This window comes from Mangifera indica, chromosome 13 (genome assembly GCF_011075055.1).
Source record: "Mangifera indica cultivar Alphonso chromosome 13, CATAS_Mindica_2.1, whole genome shotgun sequence".
Taxonomy (NCBI): Eukaryota; Viridiplantae; Streptophyta; class Magnoliopsida; order Sapindales; family Anacardiaceae; genus Mangifera; species Mangifera indica.
The window spans coordinates 9,236,545-9,253,662 of record NC_058149.1 but is presented as its reverse complement, the minus strand read 5'-3'; the positions used below and the strand labels follow the sequence as shown (position 1 = coordinate 9,253,662).

The following is a 17,118-nucleotide window of genomic DNA, read 5'->3' as shown; positions in this document are numbered from 1 at the left end:
ACCCTTCATACCTTTGTTTGGTAGGTCGTGTTTGCACGCCTCATTTTTACCATTCAAATTATCATTTCATACAAGAATTAGTTTGACAAAAAGAAAATAGTATAAGCGTGTTGGCAAGAGATCCTTTACACGAGGAGAAAAAAAAAACCTTCTCCCAAAATTCGATGTTGTTTTGAGTATAGGCCTCCCTCAAAGTCTGCCTCTTTTTGAGTTTTTTCCAATATCCCATACTAGACCTGGCCACGGTTCATGAACCGCCGGTTTCGGTTCGAAACCGCCGGTTCACGGTTCGAAAATATAAGGACCCTGAACCGAAACCGTAACAGGACGGTTCGTCCACGGTTCGGAACCGCCGTTCCGGTTCATGGCCCCGGTTCGGAACCGACGGTTTTGATTCGGAACCGACGGTTTCGATTCGAAACCGATATTGAACCATCAATTCTAATACATGATCTTGATTTAATTTTTAAATTATTAATTACAATAATTGAAATTTAAAAGAAAGGCTTGGACTTAATTTTTCAATTAAGCTTCCTACGTATCTTCTTGGGGTTTAGAAGAATCAAAGCCTACGTAGTTCTCTTACCTTTGCATATCTAATAGCTGGCAGTACCCCCTTACCTTATCATTCACCTCCACTATCTTGAGTATTATTTTCCGTCGTCATCGAACTATCTGTAGTTAAATCAAGCGATTCTTCATTGAAGTCTACTTTTATTTCTTGTTGTCGTAATTCGGCTCTTGTCCAATCGTCCACGCATACTTGAGCTTCAATAGATTCGGGAGCCAAACTTGATCGTCTCTCATCCAATATATTACCCCCTTAACTAAAAGCTTGTTCTACTGCGACAGTTGATACCGGTGCTGCTAGAACTTGTTTAGCAATAGCTGTCAATATTGGAAAAGTTGATGCGTGTCGACTCCACCATTCTAAAACTGGAAAGTCTTTACCTATATTGCTGTCACCAAACTCAAAAATAGTAGTTAAATAAATATCAAGCTCCGAGGTGGAGCCTAATGTTCCTCTTGGTCTTTTGCCCCTTTGCATCATAATACGATCACCATAACTCATATTTTGGGTTGATGATGGGGCAATAGGTGGTAGAGAGGAAGAAGAACCACCATAAATTAATGCATATTCAGCATAAATTTCTTTAATTAAATTCATAATATTAGTTATAGTTAATGGAATATTAACTTCATCTAATTGCAAACATTCATAATATAATGTCAAATAATCTGTGACACCATCTAATTTAAATCTAGGATCAAAAAAACATGCAACAAGAAAAAGTTCTGGAATTATTTTATAGTAATTTAACCATTTTGTTTTCATTAAAGAAACAGCTTCTTGTAAAAGAATATCTTGTTCGGCTTCTTGTAAAGCTCCAATAATATTAACAGCTTCATTTAAAAATAAATGAGAAGTGGGATAATAAACCCCACTTAAAGTATATGTTGCATTATTAAAATTTTTTAATACATTTAAAATTTTTGAACAAATATCCCAATGTTGGGGATATAATATAATTTGTGGCACATTTTGTGAAATAAATGAGCATAATAAATCCTTATAATCAAATGACTCGTTGAGTAATTCATATGTTGAATTCCAACGAGTCGGCACATCTTTAGGAAATCTTTTTGGTCTTTTATTATGTTGTTTACAAAATTTACCCCATTCTTTCATAATTTGGGGATGTGTCCATAAATATGAAATTGCTATTTTTATTGGACTAATAAAATTATTAAGACATTCTAAACCATCTTGTACACATAAATTTAACACATGACATGCACATCTAATATGAAAAAATCTACCACCTAAATTAGGTCTGCAAATTTCAATTAATTTATTTATTGAGGCAGTATTTGAACGTGCATTATCAAATGAAATTGAAAAAATTTTATAAAGTAATTTATATTCTTCTAATATTCCTTTAATTATTCTATAAATATTATCAGCCGTATGTCGTTCATCAAACATCCTAAATGATAAAATTCTTTTTTGTAATAGAAAATCATCATCTATCCAATGACAAGTTATACCCATATAAGAGTGAACTTGCCAATGGTCACTCCAAATATCACTACATAGAGATACATGTCCATTAAAATTTGTAAAAAATTGAATTAACTCTTTTTTTTGTTTTTTATATAAACTAAATAATGTTCTTTTTAATGTATTTCTTGGAATAGTTTTATATGCAGGATTTAATGCAGTTTTACAATAATTATTAAAACCTAAATTTTCACCAAAACTAAATGCTAAATGATCTATTGCTACCATTTTTGCAAATTCTTCTTTACTTTTATTATCACTATACATAAATAAAGATTTGTGTGTAGAAGAACCATACCGGTTATTTGTGTTTGACCTCGGCTTTGTCCCATTTTTTCCGGATGTTTTGACTCCAAGTGCCTTTTGAATGTTTCGTATCCACCTCCTTGTTTGAATTTGTAAATTCGCCTACAATAATTGCAAGCAACATCAAAATTACCATCTTCCTTTTGCATTTTCTTGAAATGAATTTTGAAAATATCGGATGTAGGAATTTTTTGAGATTGTTGTTCCATCTCCATTTGTTGTTGATGTTGTTGTTGTTGCTCCACCTCTTCATATTGGTTTTCACTTTCTTGTGAATGAAAATCATCTATAAATTGATTTTCATTCACATTTGATATATGTGAATATTGACCAAATCTTCGTGAACCGGAAGAATTTCCACTACTTGCCATTTTTTGATAATAAATAAAATTAATTATATAAATAAATTATATGATTAATTATAAAAGATAATAAAATAATAATAAATAAAATTAATTATAGAAATAAATTCTATAATTAATTATGAATTGTATAAAAAAAATTGAAATTGAAATTAATAAAAAAATAAGAAAGAATTTAATTAAATTTAAGAAAATTTAATTGAATTGAAAGATTGAGAGAATATTAAGAGTTTAAAGAATGAGAATGAGAGTTTGAAGGATTGAGTGAGAGAGTAGAGAGATTGAGATTTGAGAGAATAGAATTTAAAGGGGTATATATAGAAAAAAAATTTTTTGAAAAAAATTAGAAATAGGGGGTAAATTGAAATTTCAAAAAATTGCAGGGGACCAACGGTCCCCTGCAAATTTTCTTCAAAAGGCAACGGTTCCCTGCGCAGGGAACCGTTGCCTTTTTAAATAAAATTCAAAAAAAAATAAAAAAAATTTCAAAAAATTTTCAAATTTTTTTCGGTTCAGCACAGTAAACCGCCGGTTCATAAACCGGTGTGAACCGGCGGTTCCACGGTTTCGATTTATGTGAACCGGAACCGAACCGTAGAGCCACGGTTTCGGTTCCGGTTCACTGCCGGTTCCGGGTCTGCCGATTCCGGTTCCGGTTTAGCCGGGCCGGTTTCGGTCCGGTTCACGGGCCAAACCGGCCCGTGGCCAGGACTATCCCATACTAAATATTGTTCTTTTTTATTTTTATAATTTCTCATGAGCCTAAAAGAAGTCTAAACAACCGCAAAACATACGTCATAACATACAATTTTACATTCAGAATTTTACAACAACAAATGAATGACATGAATTTGCATACAATCGAATTTATAAATAGATAACAAATTACAGAAGCCAAGTAAACCCATACAATATCATAAAAAAGACCTTAAAAAACAAGTGGGACTTCTCTAAACAAGATCATAAATCAAACCCATAAGCCGCTGCAATCAAAGTTGTAACAACATATGGCCATAAGTGATGGGGTTTACGCAAATCATCAGCACCACTGCATTCATCATTAGCGCCACTAAAACACCCAGGCCTTGATATTTTAGCCACACCATCCTCAAAAAGAAAGCTTGCATTATGCTTGCCATTGCTAAACAAGACACACCAGAAATAGGGAGACCCACCGTCCGTACCACTCACAGCAGCCCCAACTTCAGTGTGATTATTACTATATAGAATATCTAAGCTTTTGCTGTTTTCCATCAGGATTTCCGAAAAGGCTATAGAGGGACTGGCATAAGATGACTGGCAGCCTAACAAACGACCAGTAATTTGAGAAAGGGAAGATGCAAGAACACCACAATTGGGGGCAAAAGTGTCTGCAAATGAAGAATCAGGAGGTTTCTTGGCATCTTTCCCTCCTACAGCATCACAATCGCCTTCATATGCTTTTATATACTGCAAAGCAATGCATGCCAGGCCTGCGTTATCATAGAGGGATGATTCCTTGTGTGCAGTTCTATTTTTGTTGAGCACAGCCACCAATTCATCAGCAGGATTGTCAGTTACTTTTACTGTAGTCATTTGAAATGTCACAATAAAGATATGCTCAGCATAATGACACAATTTAATCAAGGATTTGGAAGAAGAAATAGAATTCTGCTATCAAGGCAAACAACAATAAATGTCATTCTTTGGTCAGAAATAGTTCATAACCTGCTATCCAGAATTGTGGTTTACTGGTTAACTGCCGTCTATTCATTATTGAAAAAGCATAGAAATACATCAAAGATACAAATCTTACAAGTTAGAATAGAAGGAGAAGATAAATGCTTTACAGTTTTCAGTATATAAGAAAATGATGCATATTTTTTAAGTTACTTTCCGTAACTCATAAAATATCTGGAGTACTTAAATGCTTCAGATGTCTTATAGATTCGTGTGACAGTTCCTACATTATGAGATAAACTGTGCAAAGGCTGAAAAAGCACTGAGCAAAGGTTATGTAGGAAGCATAGCACACGACTAAGATTCCATTTCATAAGCCAACAGACTTTTATTTATTATTCAATATGAGGATTGGTTCTCTCCCAACAGGCTATATACTTATCTCTTAGCTCTTCTAACTCTTCTGGATTTCTCCGTTTCTTGCTTATTCTCCTTGATTCTATCCTCCTTTCCCTCTATTCCTACAGCTTATGGTCTCTCTTCCTATATCTCGTCTATTTCTCCATTCTCCATCCTCTTCATTGTATGCTCTTGAGCTCCATCAGGAAAAGAACTTTAAAAATATCGAGGGAGACTAATCCAAAGAAAACTTCTTTCAGTAAACTTTGAAATCACTTTGTTGATGAGGGCTTCAATCTGGCTTCACTTCAGTAATGGCCTCAACTGTTTTTTCTTAAAATAAACTGATTGAAATAGTTATTTATGACAATCTAGACAGACGGAAGAGTGGTGAACAACTCCTCTTCACTGCACAATGAATGAGTAAAAGTTTTGATGCTAGCAACTTACTAGTCTCCAAAATAGCTTTTCCCCTTTATGAGATCACATCAATATTGTGTTTCAAAATATCACATTAGAAGAAATGCTAAGTATGATCTATCAAAGACATTGTTGTTCCCTTATTCCCCCCCTCATGTTCATATGTGTCCATCAAACTTCTATCATTAGCAAATAATTTAACCATTATCCTGTAACATTGCCAAATCAACATCCCATTGTCGTAATTAAATGACAAAAATGTATACATGCGTCAGAATAAGGAGTAAACAAGTCAATAAGAAATTGTTGTTAGCATTCCTCAATGCCCTATTCACCATTCAGGTGTTACATTAAAAGTCCTTGCCATCTGCGGATCCGGCTTAGTTTTGGCTGCATAACTATAACTGGCATATGAAAAACTAGAAGAGAGATAAAAAAAAGTACTAATTGCACAAAGGACAAGAAATGCAAAAAGCACAAGGATGGCTTGTATTTAAATCAAATGATGATAGGCAGCTAGACACAAATAAACCCCCAAATAATTCAAAAACAGAAACAAAGCCTCTGTTTATCCATGAACACAGACAATAACACTTAAGATTTCTTGTTTATCCCTTTCCAAAGATTGAACCAGAATTTTAGGCATTACTATGTCAAGCAAAATATCTAACTCAAACATGTAAACTAAAACCCTACCTTATCGTTATGCTTCGAATGTATATAATACCCAAACTGAAACCTTCAGAAAGATGCTTTTTGACAAGCAGCATAATATCTCTCCTTTCTTCAGCTCTCCTTTTATTCATCTATGTTGCTTATGTTTTGTGCACAAGGTGCTTCCTTCTTTATGCACATACAATATTCAGTGTAATAATATGGATACATGTAATACCATTTGTAATATATGAACCCCATTAGGCAATATATTAATCATTTTAGACATAAAACTCTCACGATTTTGTTTTTAGTTTTTCAATTCAGAAAACCACTAAGTCTCAGTAATGGGAAGGGAGTCTTTACAATGATGTCGGATTTGAAACCTCATCCTTATCTTATTCATCATAACTCTCTATACTAAGCTTGACGATATCAATATACCGCACTAGTTTTAGAAATCAAGTATGCAAAGGAAAGAAACATCAGCATAAGTTCAGGTGAATTTGGTTTTAGTTTCCAGAGCTCAGCCACTCAACATTGTTACAAAAGTGTTGACTTTTATGTTCTTTGACATCCTTTGGCTTTCTGAACACTAAAAAAGATCAAATTTTCAAATCGCTCACCCAAATCTTTCAAAACAAAACGAAAAATAGAAAATAGAAAACAGCAACAGAAATTTCAGTAGAAATTTCGAAGAATAAATAGTTTAAGACCGGTTAGTTAGTAAGAGATCTGCTCAAATCTAAGCATGGCATAAGCACCAATGAACTTAACAAAGCATTAATGATCTCAAGAGAAGTAACTAACTACATTCTGCAAAAATGAAAATAAACCCATATAAATTACAGAAGGAAGAAACAATAAGATTCAAAGAAACGAAGTAGTGAAGCAGATCAAGCATTTGTAGTAACGGATAACCATTATTCAAAGTTCAAAACCATAATGCACTAGATTATTGATGGAGAAAAAGTAAAGGAAGAGGGTTACATTGAATGTTGGCAGTAGCTGAAACGAAGAGAAATGTGGTTAGAAGAAGCCACAAAGCCGTTGCCATTTTCGTAGAGTTACTAAGAATTTCAGAAAAAATTTGAAGAGAGATGAAACAGAGGAGCACAGTCGGTGCTCTTTCTTGTCTACTTAATTTTTTTTTTTTTTGGGTTAAGTTGTCTACTTCGTTTATTTGAAGATTGATCACCGACACTATCGGCAACCGGGTCTCGGGTTTAACCCAACTCATGTGCCTGCTGTCTTTTGAATTACCATTTTACCTTTGCCACAATTTTGCTGTAATTTTTATACATAAATAACATGATGTGAATATATAATTAAAAATTATTTTATTTTTAATTTTTATTTATTTAATTATATAATAATATATTATTTTTTATATATAAAATTATATCGATAATATTATTATTTTTTAATATTAAATTTATAAATTATCATAATAATATTCAAGTCAGGTATCTTTAATTATACCCGAATAATAAGTAATAACAAAACCAATTGTTATCAATTTAAATATGGGCCAAAAGGCTTATTCCCACTGCTGGATTCACCTTGTATCTCCCTCTCTTGGGCCTGCGAGAGTAGACTTTTTTGAATATCAAGTTCAGTTGCTGCTGAATATTTCTGAAGTGGTGAAATGAGGGAATTTGGGATTTCTTCTTTTCTTGCATACTAAATGTACTTATTTAATTTGGTGTTTGTTGTAATTTCCTCAACAATTTACTTGGATGTTTGTTGGGATTTTTTGGGGCCCTGTTGGCTCATCTAATCTTTTTGCGCTTTCAAAGGATTATAAATCACAACTTAATTTCTTGGTTCTGCATGTATTTGACAGGATACAGCTTGACCCATTGGGGGTTTATAGGCCCCCTGTTATACTAACACAGTTGCAGATCAAAGACTTGGGTAGTAAATATTGCATGTTCCTTATTATCTACACTTATATACTGCCTTTCAACTTTGTACCATGTGTTGTTCAGAATTATCAATCTCTTTTGGATCAAAGACACATCAACCTTCTATTCATTTAAGAAGAAATTTTTTTTTTTTGTTGAAATGTGCGGTAAACAATTCAGCTAAAGAAACATGTTGGTAAACATTTTTTGCTTGTTCTTCTGGCAGTGGTTATTATATAAATAATGTTTATCCTATCTTCTGCTGATCAAGCTGAAATCTTAATATCATAGTAAAAATATACTACATGAGCCACTACACTGAGATAGCGAGAATAATAAAAGTTCTAAATTGTGGTGCTGTGAGGGAAAACTCTGATAGGATGTGGACCACTGTTGCTCTGAATATGGATTGTTACAAAAATTTTAGTGAGATTGAAGTTACAATATGTTTAGGTACTGACGGGCTCCTTGAAGTAAAGAAATTTTATTGGTTCGGAATGCCATTTTATATTTTTCCATCTTATGTTAAAGATTGTTTTCATCTCAGAGGCTATGTTGGAATAAAATATCGAAAACATTGCTCTACATTCTCATTCTGATTTGCTTTATGGCAGTTTTTGTGTACACTAGTTCCTGAGGTTTGGAAATTTTCTTGGGTTCTTGAGGTAGCACAGTATGCTTCAGATGCTGGAAATGGTAAATCTGCCTTCAATGATGTTGAACAATGTCTCAGGTATCCTAAATTTATCACCTCCCTGCAACTTATGGTTTTGCTGTGTAATCTGGTGTCTCAGTTGCAATCAATGTACTCATAATTGTCTGATGGGGCAGCACTCATTAAGTTCATACTGTTAAAAGTTCTGAAGCACTAATATTTAATCAAACCAGTAATCTACTCTTGATGGGCCTTGGAAGATCGGGATTCATTGCTTCTGCATGTGTCAAGAAAAGAAGGATAAACTTCTGTGAAAACAATGAAAGCAAAGATTGGAACTGCTGTTAATGCATTGGACAGGTAATGCTGTGTTTGCTCTTTTTTGGAACCTTCATTAATAGTGTGATTCTAAGTACAGTGTTTGCTAACTAGCTCTCAAAAAAAAAAAAAAAACATCTACATTCTTTCTTTAGTTTTCTCTCTTAGTGTAAGATCTCTGGTTTAATAGTCTAACCTACGATCAAAATATTATCCATTTTGTGTTCATCATAGTGCTCACAAGTTATTTGTCAAATATTTCATTTCTAAACAATGTAGGATGCACACACATAGACCCAACATCTCTCTCATACTTTGTAAATGTCATACTCATCAAGAGGAGCTTCAGTTTCTCATATTCTCTCTCTCAACAGTCTCCTCTAATCCATCCCTTCTGATGTGTTAAATAAAGAAAAATCTATGGTTGATGCTTATACAAGTGCAGACGAAGAGGCCGAAATTGAAATTGTTTTTTGGACCTAGAAACTAAATATTGTAAATTGATGTGCATATTTTTGGTAAAAATTGTGAAGGATTGTTAAATGCAGTGTTACATGAATTAAAAGTTTTCTTTCTGAGTCATTTGAATAGCATGGTCTCTTTTTATTATAGAATTTGTTTTTCTTAGTTTCTTACTAATTTGATATTATAAATGATAACTTCTTTGTAACTCTCTCTCGTAAACATGTAAGACTGAATTTGAACCAAATTGAGTCTGAACATGGCTCGGCTCATTTTATTGAAGGCGAGCCTGAGCTTTAGCTTTGGCTCAGCAAGCCTAACAAAATGACTGCTCGTGATTGGCTCGTTTTGTAGCTATGAAATTCAAGATCAATTCAAACATTCTTAAGACAATGCAACCAGATAATCAGAGGTGAACGTATTACTCTACTCCAAATGAATGTGTTTGGCTCAAAGGTGGGAGAAATGCTAGAGAGTTGAAGTCTTTCACGAAAGGAGGAACTGAAACCAGGAGTCAAAGACAGAAGCAATGGAGTCATGACGACACCGATGAGTTGTAGACAAAGGCAAGAGGAGGCATAGTCATAACAACAGAATGGGAGAAATGTAGCCAACAGTGTCAAAAAGTCAAAGACAGAAGTAAGAGTCACTGTGAGAGAATAGGAGAAATATAGCCAACATCGTCGAAGAGTTGAAGACAAAAGCACCAAAGCCGAGGTGTCAATGGGCCAGGTTGGGCCAGCTCCGGCTCGGCCCATCAAGTTAATGGGCAAGTCGAGCCTGAAGCCCAAACAGTAATGAATTTTCGGATAGAACTGATTCATTAATATATACAGGCCCAACCCATATAATAATAGACCTTAATTGGGCCGAGCTTTAAATATTTAAAAAAATTTATTTAAAACTTTTAAATACAAATTATTTTTCAATTATTAAAATCGAAGATAGTACCATAAATATTTTATTTATAATTTATCACTTATGACGGAGAAATATCGTGATTACATATTAAAAATATTATAAATTGTAACATAGTATAAATAAATTAATTTGCATACTATATAAATTATAAAACATAAATAAATATATACTATGATAATATTCAAAGGGATTGAATTCATTTAATACTTGATCTATTTGTAATATTTTGTAATGATAAAATTAAAATAAAAATAAAATTATAAACACAAAGAATTATTATTTGTGAATTTAAATATTTTATGAAAGAGAGTTGATAAGAGAAAATAAGATTAAAAATATAATAAAATAATTTAGATTGAGAGATTGAAAATTTTGTGAATGAAAGTGAAAATGAAAATAAATTGAATGGGTTTATATTGATTAAAAAATAAACAAATTTAAAAATTAAAAAAAAAAAAAATTGAGGCCAAAGCTTTTGCCACAAGACAGAGGAATGCAGAGCTTCTGCCAGCAAAGTTAGGAAAAAAATTTATTTTAATTTTTAAACATTATCGGACCGGATCAACCTATAGGCTTAATATTAAAACCCAAAGCCTAACCCAATAAACCCAACCTGACATGTTACAATATCAAACTGGGTCTTCTCATATTATGCTTTTTTCGTGCTTCGTATCAGACCTCCTTTTGACCCAACCCAATTGACATGCCTACAAGAGTGACAGTAGGAGAATAAAAGATCTGAAGATGATGTTTTAGGTTTCTTAAACTTAAAGAAGCAATGACGCCTCTTAAAGTAACAAAAACTCAGATGGCAAGTTGCTCCCAACTCGCAAGCCAAGCTGGTTTAGATCTGTGTTTCTATTCTCTAACATATTCAAGCTCAGGTTCGTATACGATAGACTCATTTCAAATTCGTTTGAACAAAATTTATTTCAAGCTCAAACAAACTCACTTTGAATCCAACTCTAATTACATATTACTTTTGTCAAAGTCATAATGAACCATATTTGTACTAATTTCAGAGTCATAAAATATACCATGGCATTAACTAACAATGACTAGATTGGCAGGCCAAAAATCAGACCAGGAAAACAAGGACAAAGAAGAAAACTAGTAATGATAACTTACAAATAATGAACATAGAATAACATTTATTTGTGTTAAATACACAAGGACAGCCACATCTGGTACAAATAATAAAATCAAAGACAGCAACAGAAAATATCATACCATTTACAATATCACACATACTAGATCCTGGCAAACATAACAAGCCACTTGCCACCACCTCAATGAAATAAATCCCACTGGCCTGGAAAATGCTAAAGCAATCAAAAATTTCCAATTATCTTGTCTTTATGAAGGTGTCAGGCTGCTGAAGATGCGCTTCAAACTAGGGCATGCTGATCGTAACCTCCCCATACTCGTTGAACATATCTGCATCATAAAGTAAACACTTCTTTTACATACCAATTTTCAAAAAGTTCAATAATCACTCATGATCAATAAATAATCAAAACTTCTGTTGCATTAAGAAGTAATTAATTTATAATAACACAATTTTAATCTCACCTTTGGGCAAAAGCGTACATCCAGAGTCTCAAGTATGCTACATTGAGATATGGCAATTTCAACTGCTGCTTCATTCATGTTACACGACTAATAAAGGCCCCAATTGCACCAAAGATTATGAAACAGTGTTAAATGGGAAGAGTGTCATATCAATCATTAAAATGGAATGATAACAATATTAAGAACACCCATGGAACGCATGAACAAATCTTAACAATGACTGGACCAAGGCACAAGGGAAAATAGTCACATATGTATATAAATCTAACACTCATAATCGGAGAACTAAGAAGGAAACAGGACTCTGCTTTTACAAGATGAATAAAGTAGTAGAGACCACCCCCAGAAAGAAACTTGGCTTAAAATTTTCAATTCCAGCAATTTGATAGAACACAAATCTATTAGAAAGTGGATGCACAGTTATCCATATAAATGCTATGCCAAAGTAACTTGATGATCAATGTGTAAAAAAAATTAGGCACATCAAGCACCATCATATAGATCACCCGCCTCAGAGAAGACTATTTGCAAAGACAGGTCTAAATGATAAATGATTGATTGGGACTACAGGAGGTAAATTTGCATACCTGAAGAAACAGACTTGTTAATTTTGGACAAGCAAGCTTCAATGTTTCCAATGAGCAACAGTTGCTGAAAAACATAAAATATTAGTGCATAATAGAGCACGTAAATGATAAGGTAAACCAAGAAAAAAGCGAGCACGTGCCTCAAATTGAGAATGCACAAACTGAAACATGCAACATCAACTTCCTTCAAGTTGGCAGACAGGGAAAGGTTCAATGATAACAAATGGAAACAGTGTGCCTGGGATGGAATGAGAACTTTCCTGATATTTGGACAACCTACACAGTTGAGGTTTTGTAGTAAACGCTCAGGAAACTCCATTGAGTCATAGACGTTCTTATGAGAAAACATCCGGTATGAGCTATATACAGTTGATTCCACAAGATGATCACCACTAGAACCCCAATTCAGATCATGCATATTTACACAACCATTCAAGCTAACATGGGTGAGGTGTGTACAGTATGCAAGAAGCTCCTCGATAGCTGACTGGCAAAGAGTCCCATAAGACAAGTCCAATTCCTGAAGAGCTGGAAGTGAAGCTTTCTTATAAAGAGGCTCCAATGACATGTCACTGAGATACTTGCATGCTTGCAGTTTCAACACCTACAAGAATGACAGAAGATTAAGAGAGGGCAAAGAATAAGAAACAAGTGAACTAAGTCTTCTTAACCAGACAAGTATTTGATAAAAAAGGCAAAACATTGGCAGCATAAGAGTAAAAGAATTAAAGGGTATTAGCTTTTAAACTTAAAAACAAATCTTCAGACTAAAGCATAAATTCGATTCAATTGATGAGGCAATGAAAATATAAGGCTCTGGTTTTGGTCCATTGTCAGACTATCAATAGGGCACATTGTGTAAGAAAAACTTTAGAAACTAACACGGCATTTTATATCTACCTTATAGTCTAGTTCAGTTATTATTCAAAGATTGATAGTGACATCAGAATTCCAAGCAAAGGCTCCAATACAAAAACAATGCCCAGGATCCACAAACTACTATGAACCCAGCTTCTACTTAAATGAAGATGGAAAAACCAACAATTTTTTATAACAATATAAAATAGCACAGAAACACATTACAAGAGAAGAATAGAAAAGCTAAAAAACCTCTACCACGTGATGGGCTATATTCATTAGTAGGCAAAGTGGCAAAAGGACATATATCAGTAGTAGAGTCATGCAAATATCCAAAAACAAAAAAATAAAAAACTTACCTTCAGTTGTGAACAAGACTCGAAAACTGGCTCCAAATCCATCAAGAAAGTGTATGATAAATCAAGCATAGTCAAATTTGAAAGTGATTGCAATGAGTAAAGCCCATCAGAACCAATAGATGGGCATGACATAAGTATTAAAGATTCAATCAGTGGGCAAGAAGTGGTAGTTGCAGACAGGCAATCATCCTTAAGTTGGCTGCAGATAAAAAGGAAAAAAGATGTTAATCACAGCACACATAAAAGAAGCCACACATAAAGATACTATAGACAACACACCTGCAAAAAGAAGCATCAAGGGATGTCAAAAGAGGACAGTTAATGGATGCTTCTGACAATACACCACATCCTTTCAACTCAAGCACCGACATACTTGATGCTTCAATAACAAGTGAGTTCAACTTAGGGCATATACCCAGATTGAGCAATTGGAGAGCAACCTGCAAAAAAGAGAAGAGAACATGGAGAACATTTTCAGTTCTTAGTATTACTTGGACCCAATCAATTGGTTGATGTAATCAATTTGGATTTCTACATTCATTAAATCTATAATACTCCTGTCGCTTCTAAGGGAGACTTAAATCCATACGGCAATTTGACAGGTCAGTATTTGGGTATTGGAATTATAAGAATTAGAAGTATCAATTCACAGAATTGGCCACAACCAGTGCTAATTCTAGAATAAAAGGTACAAACAGAGAAATACATATGTATTCAAGCAGGAAAGGCAACTGTGCAATCATGTTCACTTACTGGACAAAATGATGCTCTTTCAAGATGATCACAACCATCTAAACAAATTTTCTCAAGATTGGGGCATTTTAATTCAAGAGATGTGATAGCACGGCAACCACAAGAGAGAGACTGACTAAAGATGTACTACAGAACTGCACTGTTGTCAAGCCCTGGGCAACATAAAATTCAGTTAGACACCATGGATAAGTCATTAGAAGAGGTACTTTAGAATCAGTATATCTATTTGCTGCAACACAAAAAGGGAGCTAGATATCCTCAACACAACCAAACAATATCAAATTACAGAAAATGGTGCAAGTCAGTTTCTGAAAACTAAAATTCAGCATGTGAACCGATCATACAGCCCAACTTGACCAGCTTCATCTTGCCAATATTTTTTATGCATCTTTTCATTTTCCCACCCAAGCCTAAGATATATCTCATTTTTAAATCTCATCTTCAATGCTGATAAAATAACAATTACCAGCAATCATTCAGCAAGGTTTTACACACTTGTCTTCCATTTGCTTAACAAGGCCATTCTGAGTTTATCTTACAACAAAATGGCAGTAAATTAACATATCAAAATGATGTTTATTTATTTGACATGAAATTTAAGAATATATTTCATACACCCAAGACAATGATGCACCACTAGAACCATTTGCAAAACCAACTTCATGTGCATAACTTTTCAAAAACGTGAAGATCATGAAAAGTCAGAATGCATCATTTCATGCATATAAACCAAAAAGACACGAATTAAAGAGAGACATAAAAATGCTTGCAAATTCATATTCTTCACATAGAAACCTTTCTAAAGAAGATTGCTAGAGTCTATAAACTATTGGTTGCCCATACCTCAAGCTTAAGCTTTTGCTTTAATAGTATCAGAGACAGGTTGACCAAGTGGACTTGTGTTGTCGTGATTACATTGTGTTCTCAGGCTCTTAACCTATTATTAGTCTAAGCTTTTGGGTCTAGCAGTAACAGGCAAATATATATATATAGCGCAAAAGTATAGTTACCATCATGATCAAGTACGAAGGCCTCTTTCCATGCATATGCCAAGCATGGGAACATTGACCAATTCAAAATAAACATATTATAGTAGCATAATTCACACACCTCACAATTATCAAGAACTAAAGACTTTAACACGGGGCAACCACCACCATCACTGAACACTTCACAGATAGAATTTGTTAATGATTCACAATCTGTAAGGTCAACTTCTTGCAGACTCAGGCAATTCAACACCAATGTTGTCAAGTTCTCCTGCTTTTGCAATGATAATTTCTGCATTTCCACAAGACCACTCAGAAATCTCCTAATTAATAAATATTAATGAATAGACAATACAAATGTAACATCTCCCTGAAAAACATACTTGAAGAGAGTCTGATGTAACGTTTATGAGGTTGAGAGCAGCACAATTTGACACAGTTATAGATGATAGCATGATAGTCCGCAAATTCAATTCAACACATCTGCAGAGAACATAGAAATTGATCAGAAGGATTGAACTTTAGATACCCAGAAACTGAGGAAATCCTCTAGGATTGGAAAAAATAAATGAAAATTATTAAATGGAGTAGCCAAGCATACTTCCGACAATGTACAAGTCTTATATTCTGCAAACGAGGAAGATCCAAAGATACAGAAGTCAAAAATTTACAATTATCAAGCTCCAGAACCTGCAAAAAATTATCATGTTAGTTTTGACATGTTGAATGCAATTACCATATTGAAACACTAAAAAATAAGCCATGAGAATTCAAACCTCCAACTTATAACTATGAGATATTGCAGCCATTGAAGCTGATGTGATACCCTCACAGCTGTGAAGCTTAAGATCTGTTAACATGGGGAGCCTTACAGACTTCAAAGAAGAAACAAGGAAGTGTGTCAAACAAAGGAACATCAAAACAACATATGCCAACCACCTATAATATAAAGACTAACCTCAAGCGATATATTTGGGCAGTATGAAGAATTGAGAATACAAAGATTTGCACAACTGAGGGCTATTTCACGAAGAGTTTCATCACTCACACATGAACAATTTGACATATCTAAAGACTCTAGTTGAGGGCATGAAGTAACCGCTAAGCGAATGGCTGCATCAGAAAGCTTGTGGCAAGCAGCTATATCAAGGAGAGTCAAAAGGGGACAATTAAGCACCGCCTGTCCCATGGTACTACGTTTCAAGGACAAATTTACGAGTTGCGGGCACCTACAAAGATATTTTTAGCAAAAATATTGATTGATAGTAAATGACCATTCAACAAAATAACATTGCTTCACCTGATGGACACACGCATCATTCGGCACTTATTTAGTTCAAGATAACGCAATTGATCATGATTTATTGGTATCTCCTGAACACCAGTACCAAGCATAGCATCATAGACATTCAATCTCTTCAACATACTACAATCCACTATCGCATGGAAAAAGGTATCCCCTATTTGATTTCCCCCAAAGTTAAGGCTTCAAGATTTCTGATAACAGAAAAAGGGTTTCATAATCAAGCATCCCAGGCAATGAATATTCATCTAAGAACAATAGCAATGCCAAACGTAACAAAAGAAACTACCTTAATAATACTGCTTTCATGACAAGTAAGCGCATATCTTGGACACCATATAAATTCACTTCCGTAGCATTTGGATATCGCCGGCACACATCCTCAACTAAAAATGCAATGACAAAGGAGTATAATCAGCCACAATTTTGAAAATAAACCAAATATATGAAAAGGTATTTGTGCTATCTCTAACTTTATAAAAAAGAACATACTTAAAAGGCTACGTAACTTAGATATGATACCTTCTATTAACAAAAAAAGGATTATTAACTCAATATATGTAGCAGTGAAA

At 34.0% G+C, this 17,118-nt stretch overlaps 2 protein-coding genes across 2 annotated transcripts; both read right to left on the bottom strand.

The window, feature by feature from the left end:
* Positions 1–3,521: 3,521 nt before the first annotated feature.
* Positions 3,522–7,017, bottom strand: LOC123194276. The gene is made up of 2 exons (XM_044607444.1): positions 6,853–7,017; positions 3,522–4,295 (listed from the first exon to the last, which is right to left on the bottom strand). Exons 1-2 carry the CDS (start codon positions 6,917–6,919, stop codon positions 3,691–3,693), a joined length of 672 nt encoding a protein of 223 aa, XP_044463379.1. The 5' UTR covers positions 6,920–7,017; the 3' UTR covers positions 3,522–3,690.
* A 4,208-nt stretch (positions 7,018–11,225) lies between these two features.
* Positions 11,226–16,733, bottom strand: LOC123195263 (F-box/LRR-repeat protein 15-like). The gene is given in 14 exon segments (XM_044608919.1): positions 11,226–11,562; positions 11,698–11,784; positions 12,285–12,348; positions 12,425–12,888; positions 13,502–13,700; positions 13,781–13,941; positions 14,255–14,355; positions 14,358–14,406; positions 15,365–15,535; positions 15,627–15,726; positions 15,845–15,933; positions 16,020–16,118; positions 16,202–16,472; positions 16,544–16,733. Coding segments are annotated over 14 exon segments (2,061 nt in total). The 5' UTR covers positions 16,669–16,733; the 3' UTR covers positions 11,226–11,481.
* Between the last annotated feature and the right edge of the window lie 385 nt (positions 16,734–17,118).